This window comes from Gopherus evgoodei, chromosome 20 (genome assembly GCF_007399415.2).
Source record: "Gopherus evgoodei ecotype Sinaloan lineage chromosome 20, rGopEvg1_v1.p, whole genome shotgun sequence".
Lineage (NCBI taxonomy): Eukaryota > Metazoa > Chordata > Testudines > Testudinidae > Gopherus > Gopherus evgoodei.
In genome coordinates this window covers 12083549-12101641 of record NC_044341.1, presented here as the reverse complement: position 1 = coordinate 12101641, position 18093 = coordinate 12083549, and the positions used below count along the sequence as shown (strand labels likewise).

At 52.3% G+C, this 18093-nt stretch overlaps 1 protein-coding gene across 3 annotated transcripts in view; it reads right to left on the bottom strand.

The window, feature by feature from the left end:
• Positions 1 to 18093, bottom strand: part of LOC115637733 (discoidin, CUB and LCCL domain-containing protein 1-like) — a 65313-nt gene that overhangs the window by 24225 nt on the left and 22995 nt on the right. For 2 of the 3 annotated variants that reach the window (XM_030539285.1, XM_030539286.1), the window contains exon 3: positions 4912 to 5043. The exons of the other annotated variant lie outside the window; for it this stretch is intronic. In XM_030539285.1, coding sequence (XP_030395145.1) covers positions 4912 to 5043 — 132 coding nt within the window. The remainder of the gene's footprint in view (positions 1 to 4911; positions 5044 to 18093) is intronic. 3 annotated transcript variants of the gene reach the window in all.

Here is an 18093-nt window from a genome sequence, read left to right as displayed (position 1 = left end):
CAGCTGATAAGACCTTGTCACCACACCCCACCTGCTGGATTCTGCACACGCTCCCTAGATTACAGCAAAAGTTCGAGGAGGGGGAGGGGCAGGTTCCATAGGCCACTGGCGGACTGGGGGGCATTTCCTGATGGGTTGTCTGGTTACATGGCACTGCCTTCCTTACTTCCGGCTACTAAATGGCCTGGAGAGATGGAGCCGTTCAGTATTTTCCTAAACTGACTTTGCCACGGAAGCAGCCAGCAAGTCTGAGATCCCCAAAGGGAGGGGAAGCGACTTGCCTGCATGTGAATGGAAGGGGAGGTGGGTGTCCCATTTGGAAACATACAGGAGACAATCCCTGCACTCTGTGCAAAATCTGGAGAATCCCTGGGGCACAGAAAATCCTGTAAACACTGGTTTTACTGCTCTCTAGTGGGCGATCCTGGCCCTGCCTGGGGCAGTTGTGATGTTTTTGGGGCAAATTCCATATCTGGGAAGGGAAGGAGATTTTTCTGTGACTCAGGTGTTTTTACAGCAGCTGTTTGAGGCTGTTAAGGTCTGGGGCCATGTCTACATCTAAAATTTTGCAGCGCTGGTTGTTACAGCTGTATTAGTACAGCTGTATAGGGCCAGCGCTGCAGAGTGGCCACACTTACAGCAACCAGCGCTGCAAGTGGTGTTAGATGTGGCCACACTGCAGCGCTGTTGGGCGGCTTCAAGGGGGATTCCGGGACCGAGAGAGCAAACCGGGAAAGGAAACCAGCTTCGCCGCGGTTTGCTCTCTCGGTCCCGGAGCCAGCCAGCAAACCGCAGGGAAGGAGACCTGCTTGCTCGGGGTTCCGGGACCGAGAGAGCAAACCGGGAACGCCGCGGTTTGCTCTCTCGGTCCCGGAGCCAGCCAGCAAACCGCGGGGAAGGAGACCTGCTTGCTCGGGGTTCCGGGACCGAGAGAGCAAACCGGGAACGCCGCGGTTTGCTCTCTCGGTCCCGGAGCCAGCCAGCAAACCGCGGGGAAGGAGACCTGCTTGCTCGGGGTTCCGGGACCGAGAGAGCAAACCGGGAACGCCGCGGTTTGCTCTCTCGGTCCCGGAGCCAGCCAGCAAACCGCGGGGAAGGAGACCTGCTTGCTCGGGGTTCCGGGACCGAGAGAGCAAACCGCGGCGAAGCTGGTTTCCTTTCCCGGTTTGCTCTCTCGGTCCCGGAACCCCGAGCAAGCAGGTCTCCTTCCCTGCGGTTTGCTGGCTGGCTCCGGGACCGAGAGAGCAAACCGGGAAAGGAAACCAGCTTGATTACCAGAGGCTTCCTCCTTCCACGGAGGTCAAGAAAAGCGCTGGTGAGTGTCTACATTGCATTACCAGCGCTGGATCACCAGCGCTGGATCCTCTACACCCGAGACAAAACGGGAGTACGGCCAGCGCTGCAAACAGGGAGTTGCAGCGCTGGTGATGCCCTGCAGATGTGGACACTCTCAAAGTTGCAGCGCTGTAACTCCCTCACCAGCGCTGCAACTTTCTGATGTAGACAAGCCCTGGGATAGTAGAATAGAAGTCCCAGGGAGATGGACCAGTGGGCAAGTGCAGGGGAGGTGGTCAAAAGTGAATAATCACCTGGATAACACCACCATATATGTGGTTGTGATGGGGTGGGCCCCTCTTATGGCCCCTCCACTGGCAGCCAAATGGTTAAAGGGAGGCTGAAGGCTTAATTAGGCCACAGGATGGCACCTGGAAGATGGGTGAACCAATTGCTTATCAGGCCCAGCTGGGTCTCTGTAAAGGGAGGAGCTCAGCACAGAAACTGAGGGTAGGGAGGAAGTCCCTCTGCTCAGCCTAGGGGAAGAACCCCTCTTGGGATCCACTCCTGAGATGGAAACACTGACACCAGGCCAGGAGAGATCTGGTGAAACCAAAGGCAAGGAGTGAACCCCAGCAGGGAGCCTGGATAAAAGGGCAGGACCTGGGAGGAACTGCTTGCTACATGAGCTGGACAGGACTCGTCTGGAGCCCAGAAAGGGGCTGAGGAAAAGGACCTGAAGGCAGGCCCAGGTTGGAAGAAACCCTGGGAAGTAGCAAGGGAGCAGCAGGAGCAGACCTTGACTGCAGCCCCTCTAGAGGAAACTACAAGGGATAAGGACTATTGGAAGCCCTGAGACCCGGGGCCCAGAGTCAGGGGCTGCTGACACAAGTTTATTGAACTATTTATTTGTGGGACTTTCTGTCCCCCTGGAAGAGGGGGGGGGGTGGGAAAGGTGACCTGGTTGGAGGATTGAGTCACAGGAAGCAGCCCACCGCAGGGCTGGAGTGGCTGTCTGCTGGGGCGCCAGGAGTGGAGAGCCAGCTACACCAGGAGGGGGCATACCAGTGGTGAGTCCCCTCTTCCAGTGGTATTTTGTATGGCATTATCCATGTGATAAAGTGCAAACCACCTAGCAGTTAACAGATCCCAACTGGAGTTTTAAATTCACCTACTGCAGACATGTTTCCTCCTCTCCTAAATGTGCAATTCCCCCCCTTCCCCCATTTCTCCACCCCTGCCCCCTCCAAATTACACTGGCTCAAGGCCAGGCTGGGTGAGAGTCAGTCCTGAGCCAGGTTTAAGGTCTGTCACAGCCCTGCAGTGCTGGGACTGGGGAGTTTTGTATCTGTGACATTCTGGTCTAGACTCCTTATGTCATAACCATATCATAAGCATATTTTCATAACTGAGATGGCTCATGTAAGGTGTCATTGGAAAGGTTATGACTTACTGAATGTGATTATTCAATTTGTATGCATGTATCATTCCTGTATCTAAGTTAGGAATATGGACTATGTAACAATTACAACTGGGTGTGTATTGGGAAGACACCCACCAGAGGAGGGATTGGCAACCTTTCAGAAGTGGTGTGCCGAGTCTTCATTTATTCACTCCAATTTAAGGTTTCGCGTGCCAGTAATACAATTTAACATTTTTAAAAGGTCTCTTTCTATAAGTCTATAATATATAACTAAACTATTGTATGTAAAGTAAATAAGGCTTTTAAAATGTTTAAGAAGCTTCATTTAAAATTAAATTAAAATGCAGAGCCCCCTGGACCGGTGGCCAGGACCTTGGCAGTGTGAGCGCCACTGAAAATGCACCCGTGTCATAGGTTGCCTACCCCTGGGACAGGCCATCAGATTTGATGGGCCATTAGGAGGAAAAACAAGACTGTGAAGATACTAATCTCTCTCCGTGTCCTGGGATGTTAACTGTGACACTACTAGGTCAGGTGGTCTTGTCACCTGATACTGAACACTATCTTGGATTTCTTGTAATTTTCCACTGAAAGGGAAGAGAGATCAAATTTGGGAATCAAAGGATTCCCGCCTTGTGTAAATCTTATTTAAGAGTGGGGAGGAAGACAAATGAGACTCTCCTCTTTGGCCTACCCAAGAAGACTGTTGAACATACCTGAAGGGACAAAGAAACCGCCCTGAAGGGAAAGGCAGGGGTGAGTCCAGACTGAGACAGGGGTCTAGTCTGTAAGAAAAATAACTGGAACTCAGAGCTACAGAAACTCTGCATCCTGCCTAAATTCAAGATTTAGGGTGAGAAATTAATATTTGTAACCACTTTCTTTAGTGAAACAAGTTTAGTCTGTGTGTTTGGTTTTATTTGCTTAGTAATTTCCTTTGTTCTGTCTGTTATCTCTTATATTCACTTAAAATCCACCTTTTATTGTTAAACAAGAAAAACATTTTATTTTAATATAACCCAGTTTGTGCAATTTATAATTGGGGGGTGGGAGGAAGAGGCTGTGCATACCTTCCTCCACACTGAGGGAGGAGGTAGATTTCATATTATACTCCAAGGGAGGTGGGCATCTGAGAGCTGGGGCATGTCCCGTTAGCTGAGTCTTCCCAGAGCTGATCTCCGTGTCTTTGCTGTACTGCAGCTGGGTGTGGCCCTACCTGTGTCTGTGCTGGAGGAGGCTCAGCAAGACAAGTTAAAGGGGTCCCAGGCTGGCAGAACAGGCAGGCTCAACGGTATCCCAGTACATCAGGTGGCATCTTATGGGGGGGAATCTGTCACAGTACCATCAGAAAGGATTCAAAAGGGGAGATTTGCATGGGATCCCAGCACTCAGTTTTAGCCCTGGGTGGCCCTGAAGTTCCATATTTTTAAATTGTCACATTATTGTGTCTAGAAAAGTGACTGAACATCCTTTTGTGTAGCGGTCTGTTTATTGTAACTGTTCTCTCCCTCTGAACCCCGCTCTGTTTAATGGATGATAACTGACACCTGGCTTTGAGGGTGGAAATTGGTGTGTAGTCCAAGATCATTTTGCAAAGCTCTTTAAGTGAGATCTCTGCAATATTTCTTTTTTTTTTTTTTGTAACGTGTGTGGCGGATACAGAACTCATGGTGGTGGTGGCGGGAGTGGTGGTATAAAGGGTTAATTGGCATGAACCCGGAATGACTTGCACAGCTCGATCACAGGCTCAGCATGCATGTGTCTGGGGGGGCTGTGTGAATAGGGGGATTTTTGATTTCCTGGCAAGTCTGAACAAGGAGGGGTGAGGAACAGTTTTGGATCCATTTGTCAGCCCAAATATGGTTGTAACAGCAAGACGAATGCCCTGTGGATAGGGAGACAGTGTCATTTGTGGACCTCTGAGTCCTTTGTCCCTGATTATCCCGCTCAGGAGAAGGACTAGAGCATAGATGCAGTGAGGGATCCTCTTGGCCGACCCACCCCAGCTTTGCCAGGAACATCCACACAGAGCTGGGCTGGGTGGTGTGCTGGGGGGTGGGGGGAGAGGATCCGCCAGCACGGACTCCTGGCTGGGGGCCTTCTGACCCCATGGAGAGGGGGCTGGATCTTTGCCGTGCAACTTGTGTCCAGTCCCTTCCCCTGCTCCCCAGGACCAGCTTCACCCCATCCTGTGGCTGCAGGGTGTCCTGTACCTGGGTGCTGGCTGGTAGCGTAGGAAAGCAGGAAGCCGCGCCCTGAGCGGTGAGTGGTGCTGTTGAACTGGATGGTCACTGAGCTGGAGTTAATCACCAGAGGCGTGGGGTTTGAATTCCCGCAGTATGGACCTGTTGAGGGAGAAGAGGCTCCTGAGTGACATACACAGAAACATGGGGGAATTTCCTTCTCCACTAGTGCTAACAGGAGAGATGGGCAGAGACCAGGGGCTGCTGCCCCTGTTTTGACCATGACCATGATCCGTCAGGTGTCTGCTTCGCCTCCCCATCACCAACATCCACGAGCCAAAATCTGAATCACCAGTCTGCACCCACCACTCCAAACTTTTGGGGGAGGGCGGATATAACGGGGCCCACATCAGATGTAGCCACAGCTATGCAAGAGGAGAGAGGAAGGTGCTCCAAGCACGGGAGGAGAAGGCAACAGAATGGGTGAAGGAAACTGGCCTACAGGTGGGGCTGGGCAAAGCAAGCGAGAAGAAATGAGAAGAGAGATGCAAACAGGAACGGGAGCAGTGCAGGTGATGCAGACAATGCGTGGGAGGCAGAGGACAATGACGTGGTCCAGGTGAAAGGAACAGAATATTTTGGCAGCGGGACTGGAGGGGAGCAAGGGGTGGGTATGTGTCACCGGCAGCTAAAGAGTAGAAGAGGGAAGGATTTAGAGGTGTTCCGAAGCAGCCACAGATTTTCTCCTGGCATTTCAGCTCAGGGCTGGAGTAACCGGTATGAGGAGAGCAGATCTGTTGTTACAACTGCTCTGCAAAGGCTCCAAATACCCATAGCACCTCCCCAAAGATCCCTGCCAAGCTGGTCCCTATTCCCTGTACTTCAGACCCAATTCTGCTGCCCCCAAAGACCATCACAGATCTCCCCTGGAGTTGAGTGGGAGCGGGGATGAGCCCTTAACAAAAAGACCGACTGGCTGATTTCAGCCAGGACACACTCTAGAAGAATGTCTCCCCTGCAGGATGCTGCCCACATTCAGTGGGGAAATGCTGTCTCGCTCTCCGCGTGGGAGGCAGGCTGCAGTGTCACTGCTGAGCAATACAAACTGGCCCAGATGGCCAGATGCTTTCTGCAGCGCTGAGTCTGCTTCCGAAGGGCCGGCCAAGCCCAGCAGCAAAGTGAGCAGACACCCAGCAGAGTCATCTCTGCAACAGATTATCGTAGGGCACCCTATGCACCCCGTTCCCCCACCCTACATCCACTTTTCACCCCACTCCATCCTCAAGGCCCCTTCCGCTGAGAGACTGAACAGGTCTTACACCTTCCTCTGCAGCAGCTGGTGCTTGGCTACTGTCAGATCCTGGACAAAATGGAGCTGCCAGATTCAATCAAACCCGATGTCTCATTTTAGAGTCCTTCAGCATCACAGACCACAGAGGGTGCTGTGAGTCACATACAATGCTGCTTCTCCCTGCCCTGCTCAGGGGCACCCTGCTGCAGCCACACGTCAGCTGGAAGTGAAGGCTCCTTCTTGCCCGTGCACAGCAATAACAGTATCCCTAGTGATAGGACTTTTGCTCCTGTAGGATCCCAGAGGGCTTCGTGTGGTGCTTATGCCCAGGAATCACTTTGCCCACCACTGAAATGCAGCCACCTCTGGAGTGGAAGATGGCAGCTGTTTAACAGTGCACAGGAGTGCTAAGCAGTTTAGGATGGTGCTGCTCCTGGCAGCCTAGGGCCTGTAAATGTACCACAAGGGGTCAGGGAGAATCCCCCCCAGAGCAGAAGCACAGTACGGAGGATATCAATGGCCCTACACTGCCAATTTCTCATGTGACACGGAGGTGGGGCCTGGGGCAGGATGGGAGAACACATCCTACGGAGAAGGACAATGCAAACTATGGAGATTCTAGGCTGTGGCCTGTGTTGTTTGAGGGACCTCATGCCCTACTGAGAGGAAAGGAGTGTTTACACCTCTCACTGAACTCTCGTTTCAAGCCAAGAGTACGTTTACACCAGGGATAGTTGTACTGCTGGTAGATACGGCCGCTTCAGCTTTAATCCAGCTAGTGTGGGTAACAATAGCAGAGAAGACTAGAGTGGCTAGTGAACGTTGCTACCTCGGACAAGCCCACCAGGGACTCTGGGTGGGTACTTGGGTGCTGGCCAAGGCTTGGTCTATCCAATTGCATCTACACTGCTAATTGTTATGTGCTAGATTAAAGCCAGTGTGGCTATGCCTAACAATTCTTGCTACACATACACCTTCCTTTGGGGTATAGATGGTTCCTTTCAACTGTACCCCTTTCGGGAGACTGATTTGTCTTGTGTACCCCAAGTTTCACCTCCATTTAAACTACTTGCTTACAAAATTGGACATAAAATACAGAAGTGTCACAGCCACACTATTACTTACACATTGCTGACTTTCTCATTTTTACCATATAATTATAAAATAAGTGAATTGGCATATAAATATTGTACTTACATTTCAGCGTATAGCATATAGAGCAGTATAAACAAATGGTTCTGTATGAAATTTTAGTTTGCACTGACTTTGCTAGTGCTTTTTTATGTAGCTTGTTGAAAAACAAGACAAATCTCTAGATGAGTTGATGTACCCCCTGGAAGAGCTCTGCGTACCCTCAGGGGTACATGTACCCCAGATTGAGATCCACTGCCTTACACAGTGCACTTTCCTTCACAACCACAAGGGCTAGAAATTTAGAGCCAGACCCTGAGCTAGTGTAAATCAGCAGTGTAGCTGCTTTGACATCAGTGAAACTAGACTGGTTGACACCTGCTGAAGATCTGGCCCCTTTGTTTTTAACTGAAACCTTAAACTGGGCATAATTTGAATCGAGGGGAGGTCAACATGGCAAGGGGGCTGGACCCGCAGAGCAGGAGTTTGTCACCTCTGTCCTGAACTAAATAGAAGACCCCAAATTCACTTTGCTTCTGACCTGGCTGGAGCCTCCCCGTCTCTGAGCTCAATGGCTGGTGCCACTGAGTTCTGCATCAGTGGGGAAAATGCCTTGCACCGGCAATCCCTTCCAACTGTGCGCTGACCCAGGCCAGCTCCCAGGCCATCTAACCAGGCTAGGAGAATGGCAGGTTCCAGATCTCTCTCCAAGCAGCTTGGGGCCTGCTCGCTCCCAGAGCCGGAAAAATATCTGCACTCCTTCGGGCTTCTGGTATGCAAGGCAGTGGCAGGAGAAGACTCCCACAGCGGCAAGACTCCCACAGCGTTCCCAGAATAATTTCTAATGAGGGCCTCTTCTTAATTACGTCATGTCTGGGGATCGGGAGACAGGCGATCCTAACCCTCTGCTCTTATCAGGCAGCCAGAATCGCTCGCTTCATGTACTGGATGGACACACGCACTGGCTAGGCTGCCCCAGTGTAAACTACCCTTCTTCACTGGAAGGAAAGTCCACCTCACAAATGCAAGCACAGCCAGTGGCTGTTAATTTGTCTGATGGCCCTGGAGGATGGCGACAAGACTAAGGGGGCATCTGTTTAGGCTCCCTGTTCCCACCTTCCTCTTTGGACAAACCAGATCCAGCAAATAAACCCTTCAGGCTTTGAACCATTTAATCCCAGTGAATTTGCCAGTACGTCTCTCTGATTAAAACCCTATGGGAAGAATCTGTCCTGTCCCTTTGGTACCTAATGGGGCAGGTTCCCACATCCTCAAACCACTGGCTCTGTTCTTCCCTTCACTTCTTTTTGCAAAGTCTTGGTAGAGAGGCCAGGGGCTGGATGGGTCATTCTGCTTTATTGTATCTGCCCATATCTATTGTATCACCCGTCACAGTGGTGTCTGGGCACTGTCCAGAAATGCATGGAGCCTCAGGACTAGCAGCGTGCCATGGTCCATGAACTCCCTCTGACCTCTAGGGATGGTCTCCCAAGGGCAGGGTGGAGGCGGCCCCGTGGCAGGGCGTTTGTGCAGGCTTCTCCTGCCCCAGCCTGTCCTGCCCCTGGTCTGCAGATGGAGAATGTCACTCCCCCAACTTGTCCCAGCCCTGTGTTCAGTGACACAGGGCCCCATTCTCCTCTCCCGGCCGCCAGGCAGGAGCGTGAACCAGGAGTGGCTCTGCGGAAGTCCCCGGGCTTGACTCTGACCTCACACAGTCTTTCCACCAGAGTAACTCTGTTTAGCTCGGTGAGTGGTTCCTGATTCACTGCAGTGCAAGAGCAGAGCAGAATCGGGCCCATTATAGAGAGTTTGTTTAAATATTGCCTTTCCGTCGCGGTCCAGCCCACGCTCATGCAGGACTCTCCTGTTCTGCCTTCTGGGCTTGCTTCCCGCAAGAGCCTCCAACGTGCTGATAATGCACAAAACCTTTTGAAGTGACAGCGCCCTGATAAAAATCTTAGGCCCAGATCTCAAGACTGGCCCGAGCACCCTGCCTCATTGCAGTGAGTGGGGGTAAAAGCACAGGTGGCTTTCTGCCACTTTCCCACCTCTCCCCTGATCCTTGAGACTGCTGGGGGCCAAGCCGCACTCAGGGCAAGTTGGAGCAGCCTCGTGGCTGCTCTAACTCTCGCAGGTGGGTGTTTTGCTGGCCACGGCTCATGGAGCACATCATACTCTGGCCCCCTCCCTAACCCCAGCCCAACCTGTAACACCTCCAACACCAGGAAACCAAAGCAATCTCTGCACCAGCTGCAGATTCCTATATAGATCAGACGTTACTTTAAATCTCCTTCATGCTGCTGGACTGGTGCAAAGGAGAGGTCAAAGATCCATCCCTTGCATTTTAAATCCCTGGCCTCTCCTGGATTGCTAATAACAGCTTCAGGAGACTAACCACGGAGCCAGTTTAAATAGCGAGGGTCAGAGCCACAGCAGGTGTAAGTGGGCCCAGCTCCAGTGACTTCACTTTCGCTAGCTAAGGATCTGGGCTGAAGTCTGGAGGAAAGGCTGGTCAGGTCCGTGGAGAACGTGGCGAATTTGAGGTGATCTGAGAGGCTTTGCAGATGATGAAAGGGGGGAACCATAAAGCTGGCAGACACTTCCCACACGGGGGAGGGGTCCAAAAATGAGACGTTATTCTCTAAAAGGGAGGTTAGTGGGACTCTGGCAGAACTACTTAATGCTGAGTAAAGAGCCAGGAAAGGTGATCCAGGCTTAAACATAGAGGAGGGTCCAAGCTGTTCAGATCAGGGTCTGTTCTGGTTCAAACCCGTTACAGTGGACAGTGACCTTGTATAAGTCACTTTACTGCTCTGTGCCTCAGTTTCCCCATCTATAAAAGAGGGAGATTAATATTGCTCAGTGGTGGACATGGCTTAGTTCACATTTAGAAAGTGGTTGGAGGGCCCAGTGGAATGCGAAGGGTGGTTCTCTTCCCAGCCTGTGTAACTGGCGAAAAGTTTTCTGTGGGTAGATAATTTTTAACTCCATTTGCATATCTTCTCCGCTGATGAAAGGTTGAAGCCCAGGGGAAGCAAGACAAATTTAAACCAAAGCACCTGACTCTCTCTCTGTAGCCTGATTGGTCACTTCCTGCTATATCTTCCCCCTCTCCCTTTCTCGCTGTGTTTAAGAAGAGCTCTGTGTAAGCACGAAAGCTGGTCTCTCCCACCAACAGAGGTTGGTCCAATAAAAGCTATTCCCTCACCCGCCTTGGGAACCAAACCAGCTACAACACATGCAACTTGCTACAACACTGCAAGAGACACTCGGGAACTGTTCCAGGAATGGTTGGAGGAATTCTCTGCGATGTGCTGCCTGGGCACTTCAACAAACCCTGGCAGCGCTCACGTGGACAGAGGGTCCTTCAGCAAGGAACGGCACACCACTCAAATACCCCGGTGCTCATTCCAGGTGTTGGCCCTTATAGCACTGAGGACAACAGGAAGGACAAAAGAGGAAGAATACGCTCAAGGACAGCACAAGGGGTCGAGTCAAGACTCCTGGGTTCTATTCCAAGCTCTAACACTGATTCACTGTGGGAGCTTGTGCAAGTCACGTCCCCTCTTTGTGCCTCAGCTTCCCTATCTGTTCAGTGAGGACGGCATTAATTTTCCCACTCCTTCCAAGATCGCCACTCTTCTCCATGAGGTCCACAAGCCTTTGTCCTTACCTCAAAGAAGCTATTCATAATAGCTCATTTAAAGGCAACTTGAGACAGATTTTTTTTTTAAATGTGCTTGTCAAGCCTGGTTGTGCTGGAGGACCTGCTGGATGTCTCAGGGATGTTTACAGTGAGAACGTGCATCGTAAATGAAATGGTGTCAGTGTTGAACGAAGAATTCCTTACTCCGGAGAGTTGATTAGGCATTTGAGTTAAATAAGTACTAACTTAAACAAACTATGGGACGTGTCCTGAGGGGATGGGAATGAGAGGGGCACCACTGAAGTCAGAGTTCTATTAATTTTACATCAGGTGAGGATCTGGCCCAAAGTTTTAAACAATCTGGCTAAAAATCCCTTCCCCTCCAAATTGCTCAGCTTCTTCTATCCTGGCTCTTGTGATGTTGTCATTTTGATGAGTTCTGCGGTCACCACGGAGTCCCAAAGGGCAGCTAAGATTGGAATTTAATATATCAAGCAAAGGGAATGGAGGCAGGGCGGGGGTAACATGCTGTTCAGGACACCCAGAACTTTGAGCCACTGTGTTCCGTCTGCCTCAGCAAGAGAGGAGCTTTGTTGGAGATTCGAGTGTGTGTCAGCTCCCTGCCATGCCAGCCTGCCTTCCTCATCGGGAAACTCCTCGAGACTCTGCCAGTCTTCACCTGGCCTTGCAGGCAATCTGCAGTGCGCTCAAGTTCCCCAGAGACATCTCTCTGTGGCATCCAGCCTTCTCCTGCAACACTCCCAGAAGTTACTCAGGTTTCTTGCTCCTTTCAAGGGACAACGCCTGCAACTTGTTAATACAACAGAGGGTTTGGCAAACACTTTTCTTTCAGTCACAGCACTGGGTTGGTTGTTATTCAAAGTAAAACAAGTAATGATGTCAAGGAGAAGGCATAACAATAGTACTGTGTCGGGCCTGAAAAGCGTTGGTGACACAACGTAGTGTGTAGCCTGTGTCCCGGGGGGAGGAAATGAGACCCTGAAAATCTTCCAGACCTGTTTTATACAACGCAGAGAAGCAAAAAAAAAAAAGTGACCCCAACTCCAATGCTGATTCCTTTGTGGGTCACCTTTCAGGGACCCCAACCCCAAAGGAGACAGATGCTCTGAGCACTAAGATCACCAACAGCTTCTCATAACCTCTCTTCTTCTCCAGCAGCCTCCAATGCTCCAATTCCAGAGCACATACCTCCCATCCACTCTCGTGCCCCACAGCTGTCCCTTCCAAATGGATTTCAACACCCTCTCTGCCCACCTGACTCTCTTCTCCCAGGCTCTGCTTTCCTGCTGAAAGCTGCCAAGTGTCACATGCCTCAGTGGCAACAGTGTTTGGATTTTGAAACCACACTGGGAGGGTGGGGATGGGGGGGGATTGAGAAAAAAAGTCCTGTTGAGTTATTGCTTCTGTCTCCCCAGCCACAGCAGTCAGGGATACAAGAGGCTAATACACAGCTCCCCGGCACTGTTAGCAGAACCAGCCACGCTGCAAATAATCTGTGTCTGCACCTCTGTTCCCCACGCAAACAGAGAGAGCACCACGTATTGTAACCCATTGGTTCACTGTGTTACGTCTTGCTCCGCTAGTGGCTGGTCTCCACACAGGAAGATAAGAGCCTACTACTGCTACCAGCTAATAGTTACCACTTTAGCTCAAGTGGTAGACGCCTGTTCTAGGTTCAGTCCCTGCTGGTGCCCTGTAGAGTGTGTGTGGGGAGTCATTGTATCAGCACAATGCCAGTAGTCTACCCAGGATTTATGGTAGCTGTTTATAAGAATTTAGGGCAGGCCAAAGGGACTCCAGTGAGCAAGGGACACACGCACCGTTGGTCTGTTCAGGCTGTAGAAGTGGTGCTGGATTCCTCGCCAATGCTAAGTTCTCGCCTAGCAGTATCCCTGAGCAATGCTTTCCAGCCTCTCTGGTTGGCTAGCAGACTCCGTCCCATCTTGCTGGATGATGACCTGGCTTTGATTATACAGGCCTTCGTCACCCCCTGGGTAGACTACAGCAATGCAGTTAGTTGGGCTGGCAGCCATCAGCCCCTAGGGAAATGCCAACTAGTACAGACCACTGCAGCGTGTCTCCTCTGCAACACTGGCTCCTGCCTGCACATCAGACCCGGCCTTTGCTCTCTGCACTGGCTCCCTGTCCGATACCAAAGCGGAAGGTCTCTGCCCCTGTCTTCATGGTGCCTGGGCCCAGCATGTCTAGAAGAGGCTGAAGTTCCAGGATGGGGATTGTGGTTTGACAGCTCTGCTTCTAAGGACCAAGGGGACTTTCTACCAGAAAGCTCCTCCGGACAGGAAACCGAGCTCTCTGGGGCAGCGGTCTGAGGCTGTGGAATGAACACCCACCAGAACAAAGGGCCATCACAAACCTCCCACTCCAGGTGCTGGACGTGCTTCTGCACCCTGCCTTTGCTAACACACACAGCAGCATGTCGATATAAACGTCACCCAAAAGCCTCCACTGCAGACATGAGTCTCCCCCTGGGGACCAGAGACGGATGATGGTTTTGTGGGCACTAGGCCAGAGCAAGTGGAGGGCCCTTCCTTACCCCTTCTACCTATTGTTCCCCCCCTGCCCTCCTCAGCACTCCTGCCGGGGAGCAGGGTTTGGGGCGTGGGGGCGCCCAATTGGCCAGGGCCCCTGGGGGTGGCCCCTTTTGGCCCAGTGGCTAATCCATGAGCGAGAGAATGAACCATGCGCGAGACAGAAGTTAGTCCTGTCGCTTAATGCAGGACTGGAAGATGCTTAGGCCTTGTCTACACTACAGAGTTGCAGCGCTGGTGAGGGGTTACAGCGCTGCAACTTAGGATGTGTACACACCTGCAGGGCATTACCAGCGCTGCAACTCCCTGTTTGCAGCGCTGGCCGTACACCCGGTCGTGCCTCGGGTGTAGAGGATCCAGCGCTGGTCATCAGGTGTAGACACTCACCAGCGTTTTTGTTGACCTCCGTGGAATAAGCAGGTATCCCAGCATACCTGAGGAAGCCTCTCTGGTAATTAAGCAAACTCCACTGCCCTCCAAGCAGGTATCCAGCCCCGCGGTGTGCTCTGGCATTCCCCGACCCCCCCTCCAAGCAGGTATCCAGCCCCGCAGTGTGCTCTGGCGTTCCCCGACCCTCCCTCCAAGCAGGTACCCAGCCCCACAGTGTGCAACAGCGCTGCAGCGTGGCCACATCTAACACCACTTGCAGCGCTGGTTGCTGTAAGTGTGGCCACTCTGCAGCGCTGGCCCTATACAGCTGTACTAATACAGCTGTAACAACCAGCGCTGCAAAATTGTAGATGTAGACATACCCTTAGATACTACAGGGATGAGGCTGGGAAAAGGACCCGACAAGAAGGAAAACCTAGGCTGCCCATCAAACAAAGTGTCCTAAGGGTGTGAGCTGGTAGATTGTGGAACAGGCTGTTATTGGGTAGTAGGTGCAAGTGCCATTGCTTGAGTCACTCAAACCTCAGCCCTGCGCATTGGCCAACGCATTGCAGGGAACCACCCTGCCCCGTCTAGGCGGACGGGTGTGACGTGATGTGGCCTGGGGGTGGGATGCGAACGTTAGGGATGCCTGACATAGAGACCTAATGAGCCAGCGTAAGTCCGATCAGCGTCTCTGGGCCCCTCCCCCTGAAGTCCACAGAGCTCAGCACTTCGCAGTGCCAGACGGTGGTGGTGGACGGTGCCAGAGCAGAAGCCCGATTGGCAGAAGTACGGAGCACCAAGAACCACACCTGAAATCAATGGGAGCGGCAGGTGCTCAGCACCTCTGAAACCAGACCTGTACTGCGGAAGGAAAACCCTGAGACAAGTCAGTCCGACTCAATGGATCTGCACCTGGGATGGATTTGGATTTCCAGTTTACTAGGGGAAGAGATCAAAGTTCAGCCCCCCACAGACGGGGGAGGAATTCTGATTAAAAGCCCGTGAGTGGGATAGAAAGGAACCCTGTAACCTTCCCCTCCCCCCAAGCCCTTCCAGGCTACAGATGAGTCAACCCAAATTTGTGCATCATTAAGACCTTGTGTCCCAAGGCGAGAGAGGAGCCTTCAGCTGTGCTTGTGTCCCAGGGCGAGAGAGGAGCCTTCAGCTGTGCTTTTTGCGTGGCCCTGTCTGAGGAAAGATTCCCCTCTCCTCCACCGTTCGGCCAGCCCTGTATTACAGCCAGATGGCGGCATATGACACATGCTGTACCAGATTACTGACGTGTTTGGTATGTGCCGATTCAGGCTAGAAACTCCAAGCTGCCCCAATACACAGGGCTGCTCCCTCCAGGCTGTCAACGCAGCACAGTCAGCTAACGTCCCCTGCTCTCTCCTGCGTTACATTCTGTTCTGCTGCAACAAGCAACTGGCAAGGTCATGACCGCGGGGTCAGTAAATCAGACCCAGGAAGTTTAACCCTGCCCAAAGCTAGCACTAAGCACTTTGTGTGTCGAGCCGGGGCCAGGAGGGCACTGTAGCTAGATTGGGGTTTGTAACATACAAGAACAGTAACATTTAGCATGGCTATTATAGCACATCTTCTGGCAGGATCACAAACGGCTCTGCCAACATTAATCTATCAGGGACCTGTCTATCTTATGTTTTTTTCTCTCTATAGCAAGGGTTCTCAAACTGGGGGTCGGGACCCCTCAGGGGGTCGCAAGGTTATTACAGGGGGTGTCACAAGCTGTCAGCTTCCAGCCCAAACCCTGCTTTGCCTCTAGCATTTATAATGGTGTTAAATATATTTTTTAAAGTGTTTTTAATTTATAAGGGTGGTCGCACTCAGAGGCTTGCTATGCGAAAGGGGTCACCAGTACAAAAGTCTGAGAATCGCTGCTCTATCGAGCTGGTTGCTGTAGTAACTAGTGACTTTCCGCAGCCCTCCCAGGACACAGGTGAATATTATCTTCCCAATTATGCAGCTGGAGAAACTGAGGCACAGAGCGGAGCAGTGACTTGCCCCAAACGAGTCAGTGCAAGAGCTAGGAATAGACCCCAGGAACAACTGTTATAATCACTAAACTTCAGAGGGCCCAATCCTTCAACCAGCTCAGGTTGTACACTGCCTACATCCTTCGAGCTTTGGGGGTGTTTGTGGCTCAGACTCCACTCACAAGGCAACACGTCACAAAACATCCGGTCTAGCCAAGCTGCACTGAGCACAACACCAGAGATGGGATGGGGAAGGGGCCTTTCGGTCACCTTTGCAGCCCCCAGATCCGGGAGCCAAACTATAAGGACTCAGACCACGAGCATAAATCAGAGCAGCCTTAAGGCTGCTCTAATTTAGTCGGGTGCTCATGGCCCCAGGTCTCTCCCAGCAGCAGGGGATTGCCAGCTATAGGGACCTTCTACCCTTGCCCATTTCTCCTGGATGTGCTGCCTGCCCTGCTACGGTGCAGCGGTTGGAGTTGGGCTGAGGGTCTGGCTTGTTATGTATATATTGCCGTGATTCATCCAAAGTGGTGCCGATCACTAGCCAGAAGCGACATCTGAGTCAGAGTGAGTGAATCCCACATCCTCATCCTGCTCAAACAGCACTTCCAAGAGGCTTGTTTTCCCAAGGACAGTGCCAGTGAGCACAGCAGCGGGAGGGACTGGAAGCCCCTCTTCCAACCACAACACTGACCTTGTCCTCTCCTCGGCCCCTCTCCCACTTGACACCAACTTTTCCACAGAACTTCCCAATCCGCTGAGCCCCGAGGGGCCCTCCCAGCTGTGCCTGCAGAGGAAGGGAGCAGACTATTGAGTTTAACCCTCTACAGTTCACAGTGAGTGATAACAACAGTGATTTCTGGGCCTGCTCCAGCACGTTGGGATGTATGAGAGTATCAAAATGCATGAATAAGGGCCCAAATCCTGCCAGGTGCTGAGTGCCCCCAGCTCTTGCCCAAGCCAATGGGAGTTCATTGGCTCCGTGTGTTGTCCCCCTCTAGTGGCTGGTACACATGTAGCAGAAGAGTCTACTACTGCTACCAGCTAGGAAGAAGCTAATCCTGCATAGGCGCCGACTTCCCCTCTGCCCGGTGGGTGCTCGACACCTCCTCCCTGGCCCTGCCCCTGCCCCTGCACTGCCTCTTCCTGCCCCAGCATGGCCCTCACCCCGCCCTCATTCCACCCCTTCCTTCCCCGAAGTCCCTGCCCCACCTCTTCTCCGCCTCCTCCCCTGCCCTCCCAGAAAGTCCAAAGCACCAAACAGCTGTCAGGTGGCTGGAGAGTGGCAAGCGCTGGGAAGGAATGGGGGGGGAGGAAGGAGGCAAGGAGGGGGGAACTTGGCTACCAGCCCCAGGAGCACTCACAAGTTGGCGCCTGTGAATCCCTTAGTTCAAGTGGCAGCAGCTCAGGCTTCGGGTGAGGCCTCCCAGCTTCTATCCCTGATGCTCAGCCTCAGCCCCTTTGAAAATCAGGCCCTGCCCTTGTCAGCTGTACAACTTCCTTTCATGCAGCATGGCCAGGTGCTAGAGTTAAAGCTCTAGGCCCCACTCTCGGGTCCTTCGGAGCCCTGCCCGTCTCTATCTGCTTTGCAATCTAAGCGCCAACTCTTGGGGCCAAATCATTCAGGTCTCGCTGACGCCACTCCTGTCCCTGGGGCTGCAGCCTTTGGCCCTTGCTCTGTATTTCTCTAGCAGCACCATGTTTGTATTAGTTGTACCTAACTCTGAACCTTCTGGGGCAGTGTGTGTGCACGCGCGTGTGTGTGCGCGAGGGGGGTGTATGTCTGAGTGTGGGTATACGTCCAGGAGGCGGGTGGGGATGCACGTCTCCCGCACGCTCCAGGATGAATGGCTGGCACAGCAAATGTGGACCAATTCTAAATAAACTATTTCCGGTGCTTGCAGTGGCCGGGCAGACAAACTGCTAATCCTCCCTCAGCACAGAAACTTCGCTCAGGAGTCAAGCAAGAGTTGTCTACTCCTCCGGCTTCCTCACCCCCATCCCTTCCTCTGGCCAAGGGGAAATGGGGTTGGCTGTTATTCTTATGAAGAGCCAGTCACGTGGCAGCCCTCTTACTGGAATCTACAGCCACACACAATGTCTGGGAACTCGCCTGAGATGTAGCGTTAGCTGCCTCCTATGCGGAGCCCTTGTGTGGCAGCACCAGAGTGCGGGCTGGGCTGAAAACAGAAAAGGAGGCCG